The sequence below is a fragment of the Borostomias antarcticus genome (assembly GCF_949987555.1).
Source record: "Borostomias antarcticus genome assembly, contig: scaffold_83, whole genome shotgun sequence".
Classification (NCBI taxonomy): Eukaryota; Metazoa; Chordata; class Actinopteri; order Stomiiformes; family Stomiidae; genus Borostomias; species Borostomias antarcticus.
In genome coordinates, this window is record NW_028176176.1 from 60,647 (window position 1) to 81,417 (window position 20,771).

A 20,771-nucleotide genomic window follows, 5' to 3' on the forward strand; every position below is an offset into this window, starting at 1 on the left:
AAGAGACGCTGCATTAAGTTAGATCCTGGCAAGATTAAAAAATGATGGATGGATGGATGGATGGATGGATGGATGGATGGATGGATGGATGGGTGTGTGTGTGTTTATAGCTTATGTTTATGTTTTGTTAATTTGTGGACAGGAGATGAAAATGGACACCACAGTGGAGGAGAGGTGACGGGAGGAGACCAACATGGACAAAAGACAAGAGGAGAGGTGACAGGAGGAGACCAGCATGGACATCAGAGTGGAGGAGGCCAGGCTGGGAGAGAGGTGACAGGAGGAGCTAGTCTCATGTTTCTAATAGATGGTGTGTTCTCATCAACATTCACTTATGTTGTGTCCTCTCTGGATGACCTCCACTGCTCTCAGTTAAAGATGATATTAATCCAATATGATGTGTGTTCTTTATAGATCTAGCCTCTTAATTCTGCTCTCAAAGTGCACCAGATTGAAGCACCACAACTAAATGACCTCGGTATTACAAAAATCCTGCGTACGGCCCTGGTCCTGAATGTTTCAGAGGGCAGATGATAACCTCCTTCTAAGCAAGGAGCAGGTGTTCATAATTCTGTCTACATCACTACACTGAGGTGACATTTTGGTTGTACCGTCTGATCACAACACTAACTGTTCTAATTTTTAACCCATCTGTCTACATATCTATCTGTCTCTCTCTCTCTATCTTTCATTGTCTGCCCGTTTTATTATTGTATCTGAGGCTTCATGTTTGGTGATGGGACCTCAGTGGGTGAGAACAGACATGCTGAATAGACATAAAGATCTAGGCATGGGCAGCATCTTTCCATCCATTTAAAAATAAATATGTATTATTTTATGCCAACCTACATTCAGTCTAGCCCTAATCCTAACCTCTTAGAGTGCAGGAAGTGTCGGCCAGCTGTGTCATGCGTGTGTGTCTCCATTCTCAGCGTCAGTACATCCAGTTTGATAGTTCACCTGGGCCATCTATGGGCTGCAAGGATTGAGTCTGAGAGAAATAATAATAGGCACCAATCCTCATTAAATAAATTTTAATCCAATGCTTTTATCTCTAGCAAGATTGATTATGCTCTCCTAAAGCTATAATCAACGTTTTGATGATTGAGGCCCAATTTAGGGACTCAAATAGGATTGAGTCCACCCAAGAAAAAAACAAAAAAAACCGAATAATTCCCTTTATTTGACAAACCAATCATAGCCTACATACCAGTGATTATACCAATATGAGGTCATTTTAAGATCAATCAAACATTCAGTTCCGAGTCCGGGTCCAGAACCAGGGCTACAGCCAACAGCAGGAGGAGGCGGACTGGACTGGGAAGGTGTTTGCATAGTCCTTGAACTCTGCTCCCTTCTTTTCTCCTCCAGATCCAGGTACCTAAGAAGACAGTTTCAGTTGCTGGCGATTTAGACTGTTGGCACTTATAGTTAGAATGGGGAGGCCTTCAGCTTTTCAATAGCGCTGAAGTTGGAGAGCAGACACATTCACAATTGGGAACCATTTAGCCTGCGTATTGTCTGTTTGAAGTGGTCGTCAGTAGTCCTGCGTTCACACCTCTCATATTCAAATGAATGGAAAGAAGTAGCCCTGATCCAGGTCCAGGACTAAAGAACAAGAAGAGACTGCACCTTTTTATCTGTGGAAAACAAGGAGGAACATGGTCAGCACTGGACATTCAATATAAGACCTCACATAAATGAAGAGGTCACGCATAATGCATGTCAGAATAATAATGTCATAGTAATGTCAGAACTGGTCACTACCATTACTGTACTATATGCTATGGTTGGGTTATGTGTTCTTAACAATGTCCAGTAGGTGGCAACAGAGGTTCACCTAAGCACTACTACTTGTTAATCACCTAGGTAGATATAGCAGTGCAGTGTCAGTTAGTCAGTGATGGCCATGCCCTGTAATGCACTTCTCCAAAGTATATCAGTAAACGTCAGTAAATGGTTACGCCGCTGTCCGACCTTGATTATGTAATATAGTACAAGATATTACAATTACATATCCAGATTAAAGCTGCTTCGCAGCGATGAGGCGGGGCCAGGCAATTTCCGACAAGTTTAGGAGCAATAAGCGAGAGAATAGGAGGACAACAAGAAAGTTGACATTCCAATGTTAATTTTGTACATTCATATCGTATCGTAAAAACATTTGTAAAACATTTTGATGCATTGTAAGCTCGATTTAGATAATTCAACAATCTGGTCAATGAGTTTGTGAATTACAGTCTGAACATCCAGTGGAGCAAGTTGTGTGGTGTTAATTGATTGAAAAATGTGGGATGAGATATGTTTATTAATTTTTACAGGTTTTGTCTGTTTTTCTTTATAATTGAACATTAACTTCAGCAGCTGTGTACTCAGTCAGTTGCCAATCAATCGATTTAGTCATTGTAATCCTCGGCGGGGGCTGGGTAGGGTTGCCAACAGCGATGTCTTCGGAGCTTGCGTTGGATTGTGGGTAATGTAGTTTTCTCTGTATGTAGTGTTGGTTTCAGAGGACAGAATTAAACATATTTTTAAAAATTCAATTTTTGAGATAAAATTCTGAAAAAATCATACTACATCTTGGATATGTGGCCAATGTTGTCACTTTTTATGAGGATGATCAGACATTGATTTGGCGAGAATTAATAGGAACTGTATACAGAACTGTTAACAGTAAAACTTTTTGAAGTGCTGTGGGCTCTATTTTTCATATTTCAAAAATCTGTGAGGATCGTTTGGTAAGGACAGTCTGAAGATACAGTAGATCAATTTTGGTGTCAATTGAACAAAAAATGTGGGAGGAGATAGGTTTGATAGGTTTTACAGTTTATGAAGAAATCAGAGTGATGGACTTCAAAATTCCTGCAAGGTCAAAGCGTATGAAAGTTTTGTCTCCCTTGGGACTACATTCACGTGGTGGTTTTACAGTGATAGCACCTATGGCTGATTTGTTATGATTTTTTTTAAAGTTTTAAACTTTAGACTGTTGCTGTAGCGCCACCTTCTGGTTTATTAACCTACAATGCAGGTTGAGGACTTTGGGTATAGTACTGGAGCTTTGTGCAAATTTTGGTGATTTTTTGTCCACGGGAAGTTAGACTTCACTGGAGGATGGAGAATAATAATAATAAGTAAAACATTTTCATGCATTGTAAGCTCAATTTTGATAATTCAATAATCTGGTCAATGAGTTTGTGAATGACAGTTTGAAGATCCAGTGTAGCAACTTTAGTGTTAATTGATTGAAAAATGTGGGTTACAGGTTTTGTTAGCTTTTTTTTCATAATTGAACATTAACTTCAGCCGCTGTGTACTCAGTCAGTTGCCAATCAATCGATTTAGTCATTGTAATCCTCGGCGGGGGTTGGGTAGTGTTGCCAACAGCGATGTCTCCGATTCGTTGAGCTTGCGTTGGATTGTGGGTAACGTAGTTTTCTCTGTATGAAGTGTTGGTTTCAGAGGACAGAATTAAACATATTTTTAAAAATTCAATTTTTGAGATAAAATTCTGAAAAAAATCATACTACATCTTGGATATGTGGCCAATGTTGTCACTTTTTATGAGGATGATCAGACATTGATTTGGTGAGAATTAATAGGAACTGTATACAAAACTGTTAACAGTGAAACCTTTTGATGTGCTGTGGGCTCAATTTTTCATATTTCAAAAATCTGTGAGGAACCTTTGGTAAGGACAGTCTGTAGATACAGTATATTAATTTTGGTGTCAATTGAACAAAAAATGTGGGAGGAGATATGTTTGATAGGTTTTACAGTTTATGAAGAAATCAGAGTGATGGACTTCAAAATTCCTGCAAGGTCAAAGTGTATGAAGGTTTTGTCTCACTTGGGACTACATTCACGTGGTGGTTTTACAGTGATAGCACCTATGGCTGATTTGTTATGATTTTTTTAAGTTTTAAACTTTAGACTGTTGCTGTAGCGCCACCTTCAGGTTTATTGACCTACAATGCAGGTTGAGGACTTTGGATATAGTACTGGAGCTATGTGCAAATTTTGGTGATTTTTTGTCCATGGGAAGTTAGACTTCAGTGGAAGGAGAATAATAATAATATAGGCAAATACAATAGGGTTCCGGCAGCTACGCTGCCTGGCCCCTAATAAGGACACTGAATTTCATGTTTAGCCCTATTCCTGGCTTCCCTGGCATGTATCTGACTAGTACAGGTTCAAATATTTCTGTTTTGTGCAGTACAGAGTTCTGTGTCAATAACGTCAGCATGCGCACCCTGGCTCGTTGCTAGCTAAGGGCACACTCGAAAAACTCGAAAAAGTATGATATAAGTGGATTTCAAGTTCACTTTCAATACAGATTTCCCATCATTAAAAGTAATGTAAATTGGACTTGGTATTACAGCAACAAAACACTCCCTAATTGACAACATCTGGGCTAGTTTACAGGAAGTGAATCATCTTTAGTCCAAAAATCCCCCAGTAACCCTGAGTTACTTCACAGACTTACTCTGCGTGGGACTGCACTTACTGTAGTATATGTGGAAGTGTCTTTAGCTATTCTGACTTCTCCTTTGAGCATCACTGTGCTATGTTATAAGTTAGTATGAGATATTCAACAGAACCAGTCGATGCATGCTTCCACCTGGGATGATCTGCTGCAGTTTATAGATTGTAACAAAAGTTCTGCAATATTCAAAATAAAAATCAAGCAATGTACATGCAGAGCAATCATTCTCAGTATGTGGGTGGGGCTCGCAGAAAAGGTCAAGTTCTGATCACTATTTTTTTGAAAAGTTCTGAATACTATACTATTTTTCAGAGGCCCTGCACAGCTCTAATTGCACGGTGTGGTATTGCAGCATACAGTACCTAATGAGCAGGAAGGGGTTTTAATATGCCAAACACCAACTCTCAATTCACCACCTTCTCCAAGCCAAGTTCACTTCTCAAAATAGGATCAATGTGGATTTCGAGCCAAATCAATCATAGTGATTAATGTTTCAAAGGATCCGCCTTTGATGTTGGAGTTACCAGACCATATCTGAAACACGCAAGAACACGTGTATCGATCCATCTTGATCCATACTGTAACTATTGATCCAGACAGGGGATCCGCTTAGGTCACGTTAAATACAAGCACAGGCGCCCTCATTACAAACAAGAATGTTTAATCATATTTCTTACATTTTATAGTTCTCTTGAGTCCACACTCTGCATACATAAACACACACATGAACTTCCTTTAGAGCGAAGGAATGAAACTCACAGCAGGTTTCAGCAGACGTTTCCCTGAACACTAGCGCAGTATCAGTTCCCCCCACCACACCCAGTGGTGCTACCAGTACTAAGCCGGCTTAGAGCCAGATCAGGGTGGTTCTTTACCTCTGACAGTGCAATCTGAAATGGGGACTCATGGGGAGTGGATCTGGTGTTAGAGCCGTTGAACACAGTTTGTGATGTGTATCTGTGTGTGTGTGTGTGTGTGTGTGTGTGTGTGTGTGTGTGTGTGTGTGTGTGTGTGTGTGTGTGTGTGTGTGTGTGTGTGTGTGTGTGTGTGTGTGTGTGTGTGTGTGCGTGCGTGCGCGTGTGTGTGTGTGAAAGAGTTACACTGGGTCACACTGAGGATACCTGCGCTAGCTGAGGTTCAGGGCTCCATGTCAGCCTGTGTGGGTGTGAAGTATGTGTGTGTATGTATGTATGTATGTGTGTATGTCATCATCATCATCATCATCTTCATCCGCTTATCCAGGGTCGGGTCGCGGAGGCAGCAGCTCCAGCAGCAGTGTGTATGTGTGTGATGTATTTATAAAGCACATTTAAAAACCACTCACCTTAACCAAAGCGCTGCACAAATGACAGCAGGTATTAACGTCACAAAAGAAAAAGATGAAAAACAAAAACACCCAAAAGCATAAACACGCAGCGCATAGGTACAAATTAACATCATTGGCATATAGCGGATATCACACCAGATCAGGAGGATCCAAACACTAACGAATGAAGGTGTGTTTTGAGCCTGGATGTGAACCTGGGTGTTGCTGAGAGCTGCATATTCATGAGGCATTTATAGATCAAAGCATAAGGTTAATTGTTTCCATGTATAAGTGGGAACAGGTCTTTTCTAATATTATCCAAGCAGAGGCCTTTATTTGTAGTGGAGATGTACAGGGAAGACTTACTGTACGGTACTGTAGTGTGAGTAAAGGCTACAATAATGTGGTTAATGACTGTGGCTCTGAGGTCTTCTGACTATCTTATGCACTGTGTTGGTTTTAGAAGGCAAAATGGTGAGTCCATAGGGTCGCAGTGTGGATTCAGATTTGGATTTCAGAAAAATATCTTCAAAGCTTGGTTAGAATTGAAGCTTTGAGGTTCTGTAGAGCAAAGCTCAGGTTTGTTCTGGAACCACTGATCTTGGCTTTTTTGTCTCATTCAAACAGCAGGAGAAACTGCCCATAAATAATTCAGTGTGTGAGGCAGCACATGAGGAGGCACTCAGGAAAAATATTTGATATTTTATTCAGTGTCAAAAGGCTAAGTCATATTCTAGGCAGATACTTTGTTCCCCTCCTGTATGGGAATGAGATGAACCAGTATGAACTGTACAGGGGCTCCCTTCTTTGTGAAGAGGAGGGCGCCATTCATAGCTATAGTAGTAATCTGATTTGTCAACAATTCAGTAAAAAACACTGGTTACAAAAATACATTATGCTTATTCAAATAACATTAACCTCTTTCTGTAAAGTGCAGTTTTCCAGTTAAGCAATCATTACTGCATAACTATAATCTATGTATAAACTGTCTCATGAAGTAAATACAGGAGTTGATTTTAAATGTTTCCTGCAAAACGACTTGTTCCACATACCCATGCACTACTCATAGTGTTCATATACTGTATTAAGTCATTGATATCAGTTTCATGCTACACTACAGATTACTGCACAAGTAACTAAGCATCTTATGCAGCCTCTAAGAACATAACAAGACAATTATTATCCTATCTATTAACAAATCTATATTACAAGGAGTATCAAAAAGGACGTGTAAAAGACAAGGAGAACAGGGAGAGAGAGAGACAGAGGGGGAGAGAGAGAGAGAGAGCGCAAGGTAGGACTTGGGGCAATAAATTATGGATGTCAGGAGGAATACATTATTTAACAGGATTCTGAGCATATTTTATGTTAATAATTTCTGTATAATTTTGCAACTGCCTCCCTTCAAAGTGAGCTATGAAAATGTACAGTGTAGGCAATTACCAAAGGAGGACTCATAAGCCTGGGTCCACATACAACCGCTGAGACCGTTTTAAGCAGTTTTAAAACTGAATATTTGTGTTGAAGCTGCCTTCTCATTGTAAAGCTGCAGTTCTTGACTTTAACATGACAAATGTTAACATTACAAACTGTAAACATTACAAAACTCTTGGCTGTTGTTGACAACATGATACCGAAAAACGTCAGGGATTATCTGATGAATTACCTGATTACATTACCTGACACCAGAGACTGAGGGGGCTCTGAATGAGTGCTTTGAGTCAACGGACTGGGAGGTGCTCAGGGGACATCAATGGCCTAATTCATTGTATTACGGGCTACATCAATTTCTGTGTGGAGAATGATGTCATGCCCACCAGTAGGGTATGCTGTTTCCCGTAGAACAAACCCTAGATCACCAAGGACATAAAGACTCCACTGGACGACAAGTAGAAGGGCTTTAGGGCTTAGAGGAAAAGGAGGAAGTGAAGTGTGTACAGAGGGCGCTGAAGGGAAGGATCAAGCAAGAATAACTACAAGAGGAAGATGGAGGACAAGTTGCAGCCTAACAACATAAGAGAGCTGTGGGATGCTATGAAGATCATCATCACTGGCTACAAACAGACCAACTGGTCGACGGAAAGTGGCCAAGACAGGGCCAATGAGTTGAGCTGGTTCCTTCAGCAGGTTTGACGCAGGGTCCTGCTGTGTAGGCTTCTCAAGTCTTGATTGCGCTTCTTGTTTATGCTGCTGTAACACTGTAATTCCTCCCCGGGGATCAATAAAGTACTACCCACCTATACCTACCATTAATACAGGCAATCTCTCTGACTGTTATAAACATGATGTAGCCCTCAGTGATGCTGCCATCTAGTGTTACATGGGAGGTGACACAGATTGGGTTGGTTTGACAAATGAATGAATCATATCATTACAACATTATTATATAAAGTCATATTTCATACAGTATTCCTCGAATTACAATCTGGACTAACAAATAATCTGTGAACCATTTAATACATGCTATTATAGGGGTGACTGTGTTGTGTCAATATATTAATGTTGGAAACCCTCCAAAATACTTACTGTAGGTACTGCTTCCCATGTTTTGACAGAATCTATCAGCCAGTGAGCTGCGCACATTCAGTCTCATCCACCAGCCGTGAGTAACCCTTTCTTCTGTCTCTGATTCCTCTCCTCTTCCATTCCTGTTCCCTCCCCTGCCTCCTTCTGTCCTAACATATTCATTCTACCTCCCCCTTGGTGTGTGTGTGTGTGTGCGTGTGTGTGTGTGTGTGCGTGTGTGTGTGTGTGCGGCGTGCATACAGTATGTGTCTGCATGCATGCACACATGTATTGCGTATAGCCTAATTTGAGCCTTCTTCAACACATCCCAAAGAATAAGAGTCACCCTTTGCCATTTGGTGGTTGAGCATACACTTGTGCAATAAGGAAGAAGCATAGCTACATATTCAGATTAGTGTCTGTTGTGCAATAAGGAAGTGGCATAGCTACATATTCAGATTAGTGTCTACATTAGTTGAAGCAAAGTCCATTGTGTGGCTTTTCAGATGAGCCTGTTCTTCTTCTATTATTATTGTTTGTGTCGTTTGACTGATCTGATCTAGAGGACCACTGAAGGGATAGTGAGAGAAGTTCAGAGAGCAGTGCAAAATTGACCCCCTTTATCAGGACCTATTCTAAGAAAAGGCTGCAACTAGTTTAATATTTCATTCTTCCTGCCATTCAACCATTGGCACCACCAGAAAACAAAGCCTGTTGAATAAAAAGCAACATGAGTCATCTCACAAGGTATGCTAAATATAGCCTATGTACGGTAACCTCAAAAATGTTTATGTGATGTGATGTGAACATGATGACGTTTTCTTGTGGTAGAATGAGTTTACAGAAGTCAGGCCTGTTGACTCACTCACCCTTTTCATATCATACCGTTCGACAACTCAGAAGTGCTGTAATTTTCACCAGAGATGGTCCTTCCAACTCTCATTATTGTGCTTCTCAGCCTTGGTCTTCTAAATCTGCTAGTAGGGGTGGGCAGAGATATTTATCTGTTCGACTAACAAAATGATCTATATCTGTGTATTCAAATATAAAATATGAATTGCTGTGCTTCCAATGCATCAGACTATGATTCATATAATATAATTATTGACATATCATTAATTATGAAGTAGCCTTTAATTACTCATCATACTGTAGCCTACTTTTTAAATGTATTTTTATTTGAACAGATTAAGAACTAAGAACCTAACCCTCTGAAAACCTCTTAACTGGGTTCTTAACTCCTCAGCAGACGAGAGGAGCTTTGCCTACACTTCCTGAGTGTTTGAACTAGTGTGTCGTTCGCGAATGATTCGTTCATTTTGATTCTCTCACAGACAAATCTAATTCTTGCATCCTGCTGTGAACTGTCCTTAAACACCAATGCACTCGGCAATGGAGGAGATAGGCAGGTGTGTCTAGTAAATTCTTCCGTTTTTCGCACTCTTTCACAATTTGTAACAACCAGCACCTGGACCAACTTCTCTTTCTAGTTCTACAATGGCTATACAGCTGGTTTTAATTTTAGCACTAACCAGATGGTTTAGTCATTTTATAAGCTCCTAAACCTGCATTGTTTACTTCACCGCCTGGGTGTTACAATACAATTCCTGCAAGAAACTGTGAGTAACGTCTTCAGACTTGAGTCATCATTACCTACCACCGACCATATTTTATGGTAGTCATCCCCACCCAACACCTACCCCCATGCTTCAGAAAACATAGGTCACCATTTTCGTGCGTGGCTGGCCAGCCGCGCAGCTAGAATAGCAATTGCCCAGTAGTCGTCAGTGCCTTTGTGCCGTTGTTGACCTGTAGTTCTATGTTGCTACCACAAGAGGCAGTGGTCCCAGAACCTGCAGTTCTATGTTGCTACCACAAGAGCATGTACCGTTTTCGGCCACAGGAGGGCAGCAACAGGCTTAGATAGACAGTGTTCCTTGTTCAGTGGGCAGTAATAGGCTTAGATAGACTGTTCCTTGTTCAGTTTCAGCAATTCAATGAGTATTTGAGTTAGGCTATTTAGTTTATTTGTGTAAGTATTTCTGTTAATTATACATTATATTTCTTTATTATTTCAGAGACCACACACTCACTGTCGGTTTATGTAAGTGAAGAGAAATAATGTGTATAAAAAGGCGGAGTCTTGCCACCACGCCACGGAACCCACGGCCAATGGGCCTAGGATATAGACAATTAACTACCCGGAATGGAATGGTGGTGGAGCATCCATCGGGGATCCACTGTAGGTCCGCTAGCCTTGTGTTATATTCCGCCGGAGGTCCGCTTACTCGTCCATCGGGGACCCACTGTAGGTCCGCTAGCCTTGTGTTATCTGGGTTTATCTAGAAACAGAAGTTGAACCAATTGCAGCAAAATAGCTAATGTTACCAGAATCATCAGGGTAACTGCGTTAGCCACTGACCGCTACCATTAATGTTATGGAAGCTGCTGCTAGTTGTTGTGAGCTCATGAGCTAACTGGCTATCCCGCTCTTATTGTGATGGATTAGCATTGGAAGCATTTGAACTGATGTGTCCAGGTGACAAGACCTATCTTAATTTATCAGACATAATTTCATGTCATTTCAATTCACAGTTATTTCAGTGGCATGACTAGCTTCCGTCCTACCAGTCCTGAACAGAAACAAGCCAGCCACGCACATAAACCAGGCTGGACCTGGCCTGGTTTCCTTATTCCAAAATTAGCTGTAATATAGAGATTTGTTAATCCCAGGGCACTGCTTCTCCCACTTGCCTCCCACTGCATCTAAATAAAACCAATTTGGTTACTTAACACCCTTGTAAGTTCCTCACTTTGTAACGGGTGGTGGTTCACGAAAATAATTGTCAGCATCTGAAAATCCTCGATTTGAACGTCCACTAGCCCTCGATATGCCCCCTAGCCCTAGAAGCTGAAAGGAATGGGACACACTACCCTACGCGGGAACGCGCAAAATGTAGGGGTAGGGAAAAAGGCTCACACAAATAAAGCTCACATTTTAAATGAGAACATGCTCTAGTGTGAGTAGGCAATCCTATGGAAAATGGAATGGATTCATGAAAATGTCTCAACTCCACCATATATTTAAGCAAAGTGTGTGGTAAACAATGTCACCGGCTATATGCTACTGCGCAATCGTCTACTCTTCATGGAAACTTGTTGCAACACGTTCTTTTACAGCGCGGTGGTGGTAGTCAAAAATCTGTGAAAAGGAGAAGTAATTGTTTTTTTCAGAGGTGTATCTTCCACCTCCATTATGGGTTTGAGATGATGTAACGGGGTGTGTTTACTCAGTCACGGCATACGGCCAGAGTTCAGGCTATTACAGCGCACATTCTCAGTGGAGTTAGGGCCTCCTCTGTGGGTGTCTTATTCGAACGGCACCTGCCTCGGGGAAATATGGAGAGATTTAACAAACTTGCTGCTCCTGCAACTGAAAAACTTCGGTAAGATCAATAGCCTATTATGAATAGGCTAGTCTATTTATGCAAGATTTATAACCGTATTAAAATAAAAAGGAAAACATAGGCTATTGAAGCCACAATTCTTAAGGTAAAGCTTGCGTCCACAGATGTCACGTTTGTCAGTGTTGCTGGTGCATTGCCTACGACAATTTCCATTAATAACTTTAGGTAGCCTAACTGTTTTTATTAGGTAACTGTTTCATCTGCAGGCTGATACTAAAGCTTATTATTATTTTATTTTCTGAGTATTTTACATATGTGTTGGACTGCCTATTTTCTAATGAAAGTGCTAGTGATGAAGAAAGGCGCCATAACTCGAGGGTGGTACAGACTGTTTCAAACTTTGCTCCTTTAAATAGCCTACATGTAAGCCTAATTATACTGTGTGTGTGTGTGTGTGTGTGCGTGTGTGTGTGTGTGTGTGTGTGTGTGCCTGCCTGCCTGCCTGCCTGTCTGTTTTTGTCCCTGCATGTAAGTAGCCTATGAGGTGGGTGAAAGAGTAGCCTAAATTTTCAGATGAATTCAGAAAACAGCAGATAACTGAATTTGTAGAGAACTGTTAAGTTCGCAGTTTATACAGAACGTAACGACATTAAAAGCTTTGCCAAGGAAATTAGCTCTCTTGGTTTTGCAGTTGGCGAGCTGGGTTTGGAAGCGGAAGGTCATTGGTTCAATCCCCACTTGGGGTGAGTTCTCTACTCCTGCCCCTGTTCACTACAGTACTCTGAGTTATTGTAGGCTTAACCACCCAAAAATTGGTTGATTTTTAAAACGGCCTTTGTACATCCGTCCGTCCATCCGTCACACAAGAGCCTACCAAAGTTCACCACTGTGCAAGCCACAATTCATTTTTCCGATTGCCAGTTGAACATTGAAATCAGTCAATCTGTGCGTTGGCAAGTCAGAGGACCTGAGATCGAACCCAGCACGAGCAAGTGAGGGAAGAAGCGATATACTACTGACGAGCCACGCAGTGAAATCTGTGACAGTGGTGCCATGACCCATGTACACAGTTGGGCTCAGCTTGACCAGCTGGGGTCACGGTGGTGTGTGGAGTGAGTTTAGGGGGTGAATGTAACCTTGTTGAACTCAATCCTCAGTATAAATACTGCCCACCTGTGCCATCAAATCGCTAGCTTTTTGGTGGCAGCTGGCTAAAGCGGTGTTCGTGTAAGGTGGTCATGTGCATTGGCAAGTCAGAGGAACTGAGATCGAACCCAGCATGGGCAAGTGAGGCTGGAAGCAGAACTGACAAGCAACACTGTGTCACCAATACATATTGCTTTGTATACAAAAAAGATATAGTGTCAGTAAAAGTGTAGTCCATTCGACTCAGGGCCCTTCTACATACTTTTCAAATCCACAGTGTAGATCTTGAGGAGCTTTCATGCTTGTCTGGTCCTTGTTCTAAATATTAGGACTATCATAGATTAATGTAGAGGTTAGGTGCATTGTGGGTACAGTTATTATTAGTTCTAGTCATTGTATTGGATAGATTAGAGGGTTCTTGTTCAGGTAGTTTGATAATGTTGTATAGATTATACTAGTGATGGTGTATGGCTAGGTCATGTAGGCTACTGTGTCGAAACATCAGGCTGTTTCGTATGCCCATCGGTAGCCTGTCTGTCATTTTTCTACCAACTAGGCTACTGTAAATCAAACTTGTGTGTACGCCTCAGCACTACCAGCTGATAGCTCTTAAGATGAAGGCCATTGATGTGGCTGTTTGGAGACATGTCTGCGACAATGACAGCCATTTTCTTATGTGAAAAAAGTGCCTATTGCTTCTCTCTTGTGTGTTGGATTTAGCAGAAGAGAAGTGGATTTGAACCGTTTAGACTTGCTCCCACAGCTTCATTGACAATAAGGGGATTTATGGGTCGGGGGGCAACATGTTTACTGTGCACTTGTATAATGGCATAGTCATACTTGTCTTTCACCTCATCACCTACAGTACATGGCAATCACCAATGCTCAACCAGTCCTCTTGGCTACTGGAGTGTTTCATATCTGTGGATATCTCAAAAAGTGTATCATGCTATTTTTACTTGTGTTTCCCAGACAGCTTCAGAAGATGGTCCAAGATATCAAGAAGAACGATGGCAGTATTCTTGACAAGTTAAGAAGGTCAGTCTGAAAGTATAAAATATCTTATTTTCCCCATGTTTTAGTGTCAGACAGAAACATATAATGTGTTGGTAAATAAGTTATTAAGAGAGTAGCCTGAATGAATTGAGATTCCTTGAGGGAGGCAACATTTATTTGAAGATGTCCTTTGTCTATGCTGTAGGACTAGAGCCTCTTAGTCAGAATCAGAAAAGGACAATGTGCACATGGCCGATGCAAGACACTCTATTGGAGGCACAAGGCCTATTTTCTGCTAATGTTTTGAAATAGAAAGTTACAATTCCTCTTTCTTCCGCTGTTTCGCATAAGCCTTCAAACTGAAAATAGACTAAAGAAAAATGCTTCTGACAGATGGCTATACCTCCTTACTTAACTTTCCTGAAAAGAAACCTAAATGGCACATGTGTTATACAAAAGGAATACCAATGCATTTCAGTGTCTGGAATAATGAGAATTCAAGGACAACGTTTACTTACCCAATTTACAATGGGTACAGTGTCTGTATTTTGTATGTATGATTTGTATTTGTATTTCTCTACTGTGAAGCCCTCTGTGCACTCATGCTGTGAAGAGGGCTATATAAATAACGGTTTACTAATTTACGTGGCCATGGTTATCATAGATGAACTGACTGCATGCAACTTGAAATTCATACTGTAGTGCAGTCATGCATGATACTCAGTGTCTCTTTGTGCTACAGATTAAAAAGTAAGCCTGCTCCAAAAGTACCTGCAAGAGACTATCAAGGTAAGAGATTGTTTGGGGTTGTTTGATAGAGTAGTACACACTTTAGATTACTAGATAAGTGTCGTCAGTCGTCATCAGTTTCATGCTTGTGTTTCTGTGTGAAGTTAGCTAGGACAAAACAATTGTTCTGTCAGGAGCTACCGATAGTGGTGCTAAGCAGTCATATCAGTAGTTGGTGAAAGGCTACAGTATAACAGCAGCTGTGATGGTCTTCCTCACACAACTAATGATGTGTTTGGTGACTCTGACATGGCAGCAGTAAGCCTGTACAGTACTTTATTTCCAGAGGGTCAATTTTCCTTCTTCTTACACCTGTCATCACACGATCAATCGCCACGCACAGCCTGTCAGATAGCAAGTTCACCTCACTAGAGTGGACGTTCTGTTTAATCGGAGGAATTGATTGTGCATACTGGCCCAACTGGATAGCACAGTAAATATTATCACTGTAAGAAGACAGATTCTTCTTGTTGGTCCATCATAGTTGATGACACGTCTCATCTGAAGACAGGTCACATTAATTACTGTAGGCCTAATTGATATGTACTGTATGTGTGCAGGCGATGACGGGGATGACAGCCAGTGGTCTGATGCTGAGTTTGTGAGTATTCATAAGGCTGTTTTTTGGGGGGAGGGGGGGACTCCAGAATACATTCACCAGAACTGTGATGAGTTCTTTCTTTTGAACATTGTGGATGTTGACAGGACAGTGACACGTACGAGGACCCCCAGGAGGACCATGACGACAGCTACGAGCCTCCGCCCAGTCACCGCGTCTTCCGGCCCACCCCCTCTGGCTCCTCCGTACCAAGGTTACCTATGTCTCTAGGAAGCTTGACACCTTAAATACTGTATGTTGTTGTGACATCTGCTTTAATAGACCATCTGCATGCCTCAGAACACCCCCACAGACTTTGCCACCGAGGGCGAGCCCCAGGTACCGGCCACCTTGACAATAATGAACAGACCCAGAAACAAAGGTTTTGTTGTTTTATTGACACACTCACATATGACCTTTCTACTCTAGATTGCTTGTAAGGAAACCGAAAGCTCTTCCTGTTCCAGTAAGTGGAAAACACTTTTATCTGACCACATGTATCTGATAGAGATATCTTAACAATATAAGTACAAAACAAAAAGAGATAAGAAGATAAACTCAGTGAAACACAATTGAGTCATATGGATGATTTCTCACTGCTTTCTTTTTGTCCAGGTCCAGCAATCTACAGAGCATGATGAATATGAAGTTTGCGACCCAGACAATAGTATGTATTCGTCGGAATTGCCACCATCAAACACAATGTCCAAATATTTCAACAGTCTTGAAAATAAACACAGATTGTCAGTGTTCTTTTTGTGCGTGGCTGTAAGCCAGCGCACCTGGTATAGCGTTTGTCCGGTTATCACTCTCTCCCTCCCTCCCTCCCTCCGTCACTCTGGACAATGTTGACCTGCATTTCTCTGTTGGCACCACAAGAGGCACTAGTCTCCGCACACCAAAATCAAGAGGGAGACCAAAATCAACCCGCCAATCTCCACTGCACAAGTAGAGTAGTGGCGAGAGCGTTGGTCTCCCACCTGCGAGACTGGGATTCAAGACCCGGTGGGGATGACTTTATGGGACTATACCCGAAACCTCCACATGTTCATCCTTTCACTCCAATCTTTACCCTTTGCCTTATAGATCAGATCCTGTCCCAACCCTCTAACCCATATTCTAAACCCCAACCCACACTAGGGACTGGAAGAAGGACACCAAAACCAACCAGTTGATCTACACTGCACAAGTAGAGTAGTGGTGAGAGCATTGGACTCCCACCTGAGAGACCGGGGTTCAAGACCCGGTGGGGATGACTTTATGTTATCATCAGTGTAACTGCTTTAGCCACTGACAGCTACCATTAATGTTATGGAAGCTGCTGCTAGTTGTTGTGAGCTTATGAGCTAACTGGCTATCCAGCTCTTATTGTGCTGGATTAGCATTGGAAGCATTGGAACTGATGTGTCCAGGCGACAAGACCCATCTTAATTTATCAGACATTATTTAATGTCATTTCAATTCACAGCTATTTCAGTAACATGACTACCTTCCGTCCTACCAGTCCTGAACAGAAACAAGCCAGCCACGCACATAAGCCAGGCTGGACCTGGCCTGGTTTGTGAAGGTTTCTCAGCATGTGTGATTGAAATGAGTCACCTGGCTGTATGCCACCTAGTGGAGAACTCAAGAGTATAAGGAAAAGCCAACCTGCTCATCTTATCAGCTTGCTGCCACATCAGAGTGTGGCATAGAAAGAACTATGGGTTATAAACTGTACTAAAATACCTATTATCATTGTTCTATTTTTTCTGATCGTTGTTCACTACTTTTCAGGCTCCAGTGTAAAACCCCTGGACGGACCGGTCCGCGTGGCTCCAACACCGCTGCCCAGAGAGTCGTATGTGAAACTCAGTTTGTAATGACACATCATGATAAGACAAGAGTCGTGTGTGTAACTCAGTTTGTAAATGACACATTGTGATAAGACTAGAGAGTCGTATGTGTAACTCAGTTTGTAAATGACACATTATGATAAACTGTAGCATCTGCTCATTGTTGTACAAAATAAGCTGACCGACTTCCCATAAACCTCCCTGTTCTAGGAGAGGTCAGAAACCAGCTCTCATGCCGGTAGGAAACCTCTCCTAGCTTATTTGAAAGTAATGACGTTTACTTCTATATAAAGTGATGTTGGTTGTTCATGATTCTGTCTTATTGCAGAGGCCAGACCTGTCATCCAGAGAACATGCAGGTAACTTTGAAATGAATACATGCCTGTGTTTTGGGGTATAAGAGACATCTCAGCTCATTACTGTGCACATTCTTTTTCACAGGCTCAACATCATCCATGATACAGACCAATCAGAAACCCACGACTGCGTCCCTGCCGTTTGAACGCAAACGACCCAAGTGAGAACTCCTACAAACTCATGGGTGTCCACTTTATTTGCAGCACACACAGTCCACCTCAGTGACTCTGGACGGAGGGAGTTCAGTCTTCAGTCTGAGTGTAGTACTGTGTGTTTATCCCGAGTGCTGTGACCTGGTAAATGACCTCCCGGGTTTGTTTTCTCTTTCCCAGGATTCCACTGCCACAGTTCACTTCCCACAGTAAGTACAGGTCTGAGGAGACGCACGTTCCATACTGACTCAGCACACAGACAGCCACAGCCATAACCACCGCCTTTGCCCAGACACCGTGACAACATAAAATACTATATTTTGATATCACCTGTATGGGTGGCCGTTGTGTTAAGTTGATAAAAGATTTCATGGAGTTCTCAATTTTTCTGATTCCCAGAACAAGTTGACAGAGGAAATGTGCCTAGAGCTGAAAACGAGTCGACAGACACTGATGAGGTAATCGAAACCTGACTTTAACATTCACCATTAGATTACGAGTACTGTTTATATCATTATGACCCAACAGCGATGGTACACAGTTTAATTAGACAAAGCCTGTCTGTCAGCCAACAAAAGTGTGCATACTTGCACTGCATTATTTCAGTCAACATTCAAGATTTCTTTATTTGTCACATGTAATGTACATGTACAGTTACAGTGAAATTTTCTCTCCAAGATTATGCTCAATACAGATGAACTCCAATACTCCAAAATTAATTACCAATTTACAAGTTACAAATTTACAAGTCACGCAATAAGTACCCTTTCTATACAGTATGAAGATAGGGGTAAGATAAGATAGATACCGGTCTGGATGGATTATGTACATGCTATATATGGATATGAATAAAAAACCCAGGGGGTTTATTTACATGCTATAGCTACAGTATAAGAAATAATTCCCTAATGTGGTTGTTACTGACTGTCCACTTTAAAAAAGGTACAGTAATTGAAGAATGTTATTTGTCTGATGAAGATATACTACTGGTTATGAAAACCACATTAGACCAGAGTCTAAACCCACTGTCGTGCTGGTTATTTATTTTTGTTCCAGGATGCGGACATCTTAAAGAAACCCTGATACGCGAGCACCTGTCACCGCAAGACAGCCGAGGATGCCTTAATTCACTCAAATAAGGCAAGAACCTCACTCCGTATGACATAGTGTTGAAGAAAGTTTGGAGCAATGTTCTTTGGAGTATTTGAATGAACTAAATGTGACTTTACAGAAGCATATGTTGACTGTGTGCTCTGTGTGTCAGGACGGGTCATTCCTGCTGAGGAAGAGCTCTGGCCAGGACTCCCAGCAGCCGTACACACTGGTGGTGTTCTACAACGCCAGGGTCTACAACATCCCGGTACGCTACATCCAAGCGTCGCGCCAGTACGCCCTGGGCAGAGACAAGAAAGGAGAGGAGGTGAGCCAATTTGTTGTCAGTATAGTTAGGGATGTTTACAGAACACCTCTATTAGATATACAGTGAAAGGAGATAAAAGGGTATACTGTAATGCCGTTGAAGGCAGCTAACATTGATCTCTCGTTGCCTCTCAGCGTTTCAGCAGTGTCTCCCGCATGATCGAGAACCATCAGAAGAATTCTCTGGTGCTGATCGACAGCCAGAGTAACAGCAAGGACTCCACAAAACTGTGCTATCCCGTGAAGCCCTAGGCCCCTCCACACCCAACAAAGGTCACTGGTTGACCAGCTGGACTAAAAGCTTGGGAGTTATTCTCCCGAACTACTGGGTCTATATGATCGGACCCTTCAGAACTGGAACTTGAATGCTGTATTCAGCGTTGTCCCTTACACCTATCAGTATTTTCAGTGTGTGTGAGAGTGGGAGTACTGTGGTGTACTGAGGTCAAATTTGGCAACAAAATAGTATTAGAATTCAATGTTGCACAAATCTGGAATTTGGAATAATACTGAATATGAGTGTTATTTCAGGATCTAAAGCTTATGGGATATAACAAGTGGATGTGTTGTGATGTACGTTTTGCATTTCATACTGTACATGTTAAATAAACATTTTAAATGTTCTTGCAGAATGGAGATCAGCACACATGAAGAGATCGTCAATACATTTGCATTTATTTATCTGTTCAACATAATGCTACCAGACACATTATCAAGATTAATGCAGAGTCATTGCGTGACAGAAAACGTCAGGCACTTGGTGACCTCTATCTCAGGTACAAAACTGTACTTCTGACTCAATAATACAAAGCAATTTTTTGCGAGAGCCAAAGAAATAGTACTAATGCTGCTGTGTGTAAGCACACAGGTGTGCTCAGTGAGACATGCTACATGTATTGTGTTTTGGACATATTTGACCACGGGTTGGAAGCTGAGACATAGTTCCCGTATAAAAGATACCAAGGGATCGCCACAGCTCAGCAGGACACAGTGACAAGCATGTAAAGATTGTCAGATGCTTAATAAGGTGAGGTAATGGGAAACACTCATTGTCCCTTCATAGTGCAATTACGAATCAGTCAGATCATCATTTCAAGTTACAAAAGTAATTTTCTCTTCTAGTATCTATCTGCATTTAAAACCAGCATTTTGACATAATATACAAACGACACTTAGTCACCCACTGACATCCTACCACAGGTATGCGTTATAAAAGTATTCTTTGGATTGCTCCTGCTCCTATTACAAGAATAACTTAAAATACACCCTGCATGGGTAATACTACATTTTGGTAGGTATTCAAACAAACAATATATATATACATATTCATTCTCTCAATGGCCAATCACAGAAGGAAACAAAATAAGCAAATAAAATATAAATAGATGTATATGCATCCTATATTGATGTAGCTTAGTAACAACATAGGAAACCTAACAACCCCAAAACATAAACATATTAGTATAAACTATGTATATATAGCCTACCAGCATACTGACGTTATATGTTCTAATATCTTGAACTCAGGGAGAATGGCAGACACAGAGTACAACGTTCTGGGAGATATTCCATTTGCCAGTTTACTGAAACCAACTTTCATTTATTACATGACTGAGAAGCACATTTCACGCTGGCACTTCGGAGCGCTGCTGCTTGCTCGACTCACCCATTAGATTTGATCAAGGTAATTAAATCTAGCTTACACTTCCTGGTTTCTCCAAAATCGCCTAGCCTACCTTTAAATAACATAGCTTTTAGTTACACATGATCTCAAATCA

At 41.5% G+C, this 20,771-nt stretch overlaps 1 protein-coding gene across 1 annotated transcript; it reads left to right on the top strand.

The window, feature by feature from the left end:
* Positions 1 to 11,647: 11,647 nt before the first annotated feature.
* LOC311328714 (B-cell linker protein-like) lies at positions 11,648 to 19,545 on the top strand. Its single transcript, XM_084462644.1, is given in 17 exon segments — positions 11,648 to 11,740; positions 13,820 to 13,885; positions 14,586 to 14,632; positions 15,193 to 15,233; positions 15,338 to 15,444; positions 15,660 to 15,696; positions 15,846 to 15,897; positions 17,007 to 17,070; positions 17,276 to 17,303; positions 17,394 to 17,424; positions 17,507 to 17,582; positions 17,755 to 17,783; positions 17,974 to 18,032; positions 18,631 to 18,654; positions 18,658 to 18,714; positions 18,839 to 18,994; positions 19,129 to 19,545. Coding segments are annotated over 17 exon segments (1,038 nt in total). The 5' UTR covers positions 11,648 to 11,693; the 3' UTR covers positions 19,246 to 19,545.
* Positions 19,546 to 20,771: the final 1,226 nt, after the last annotated feature.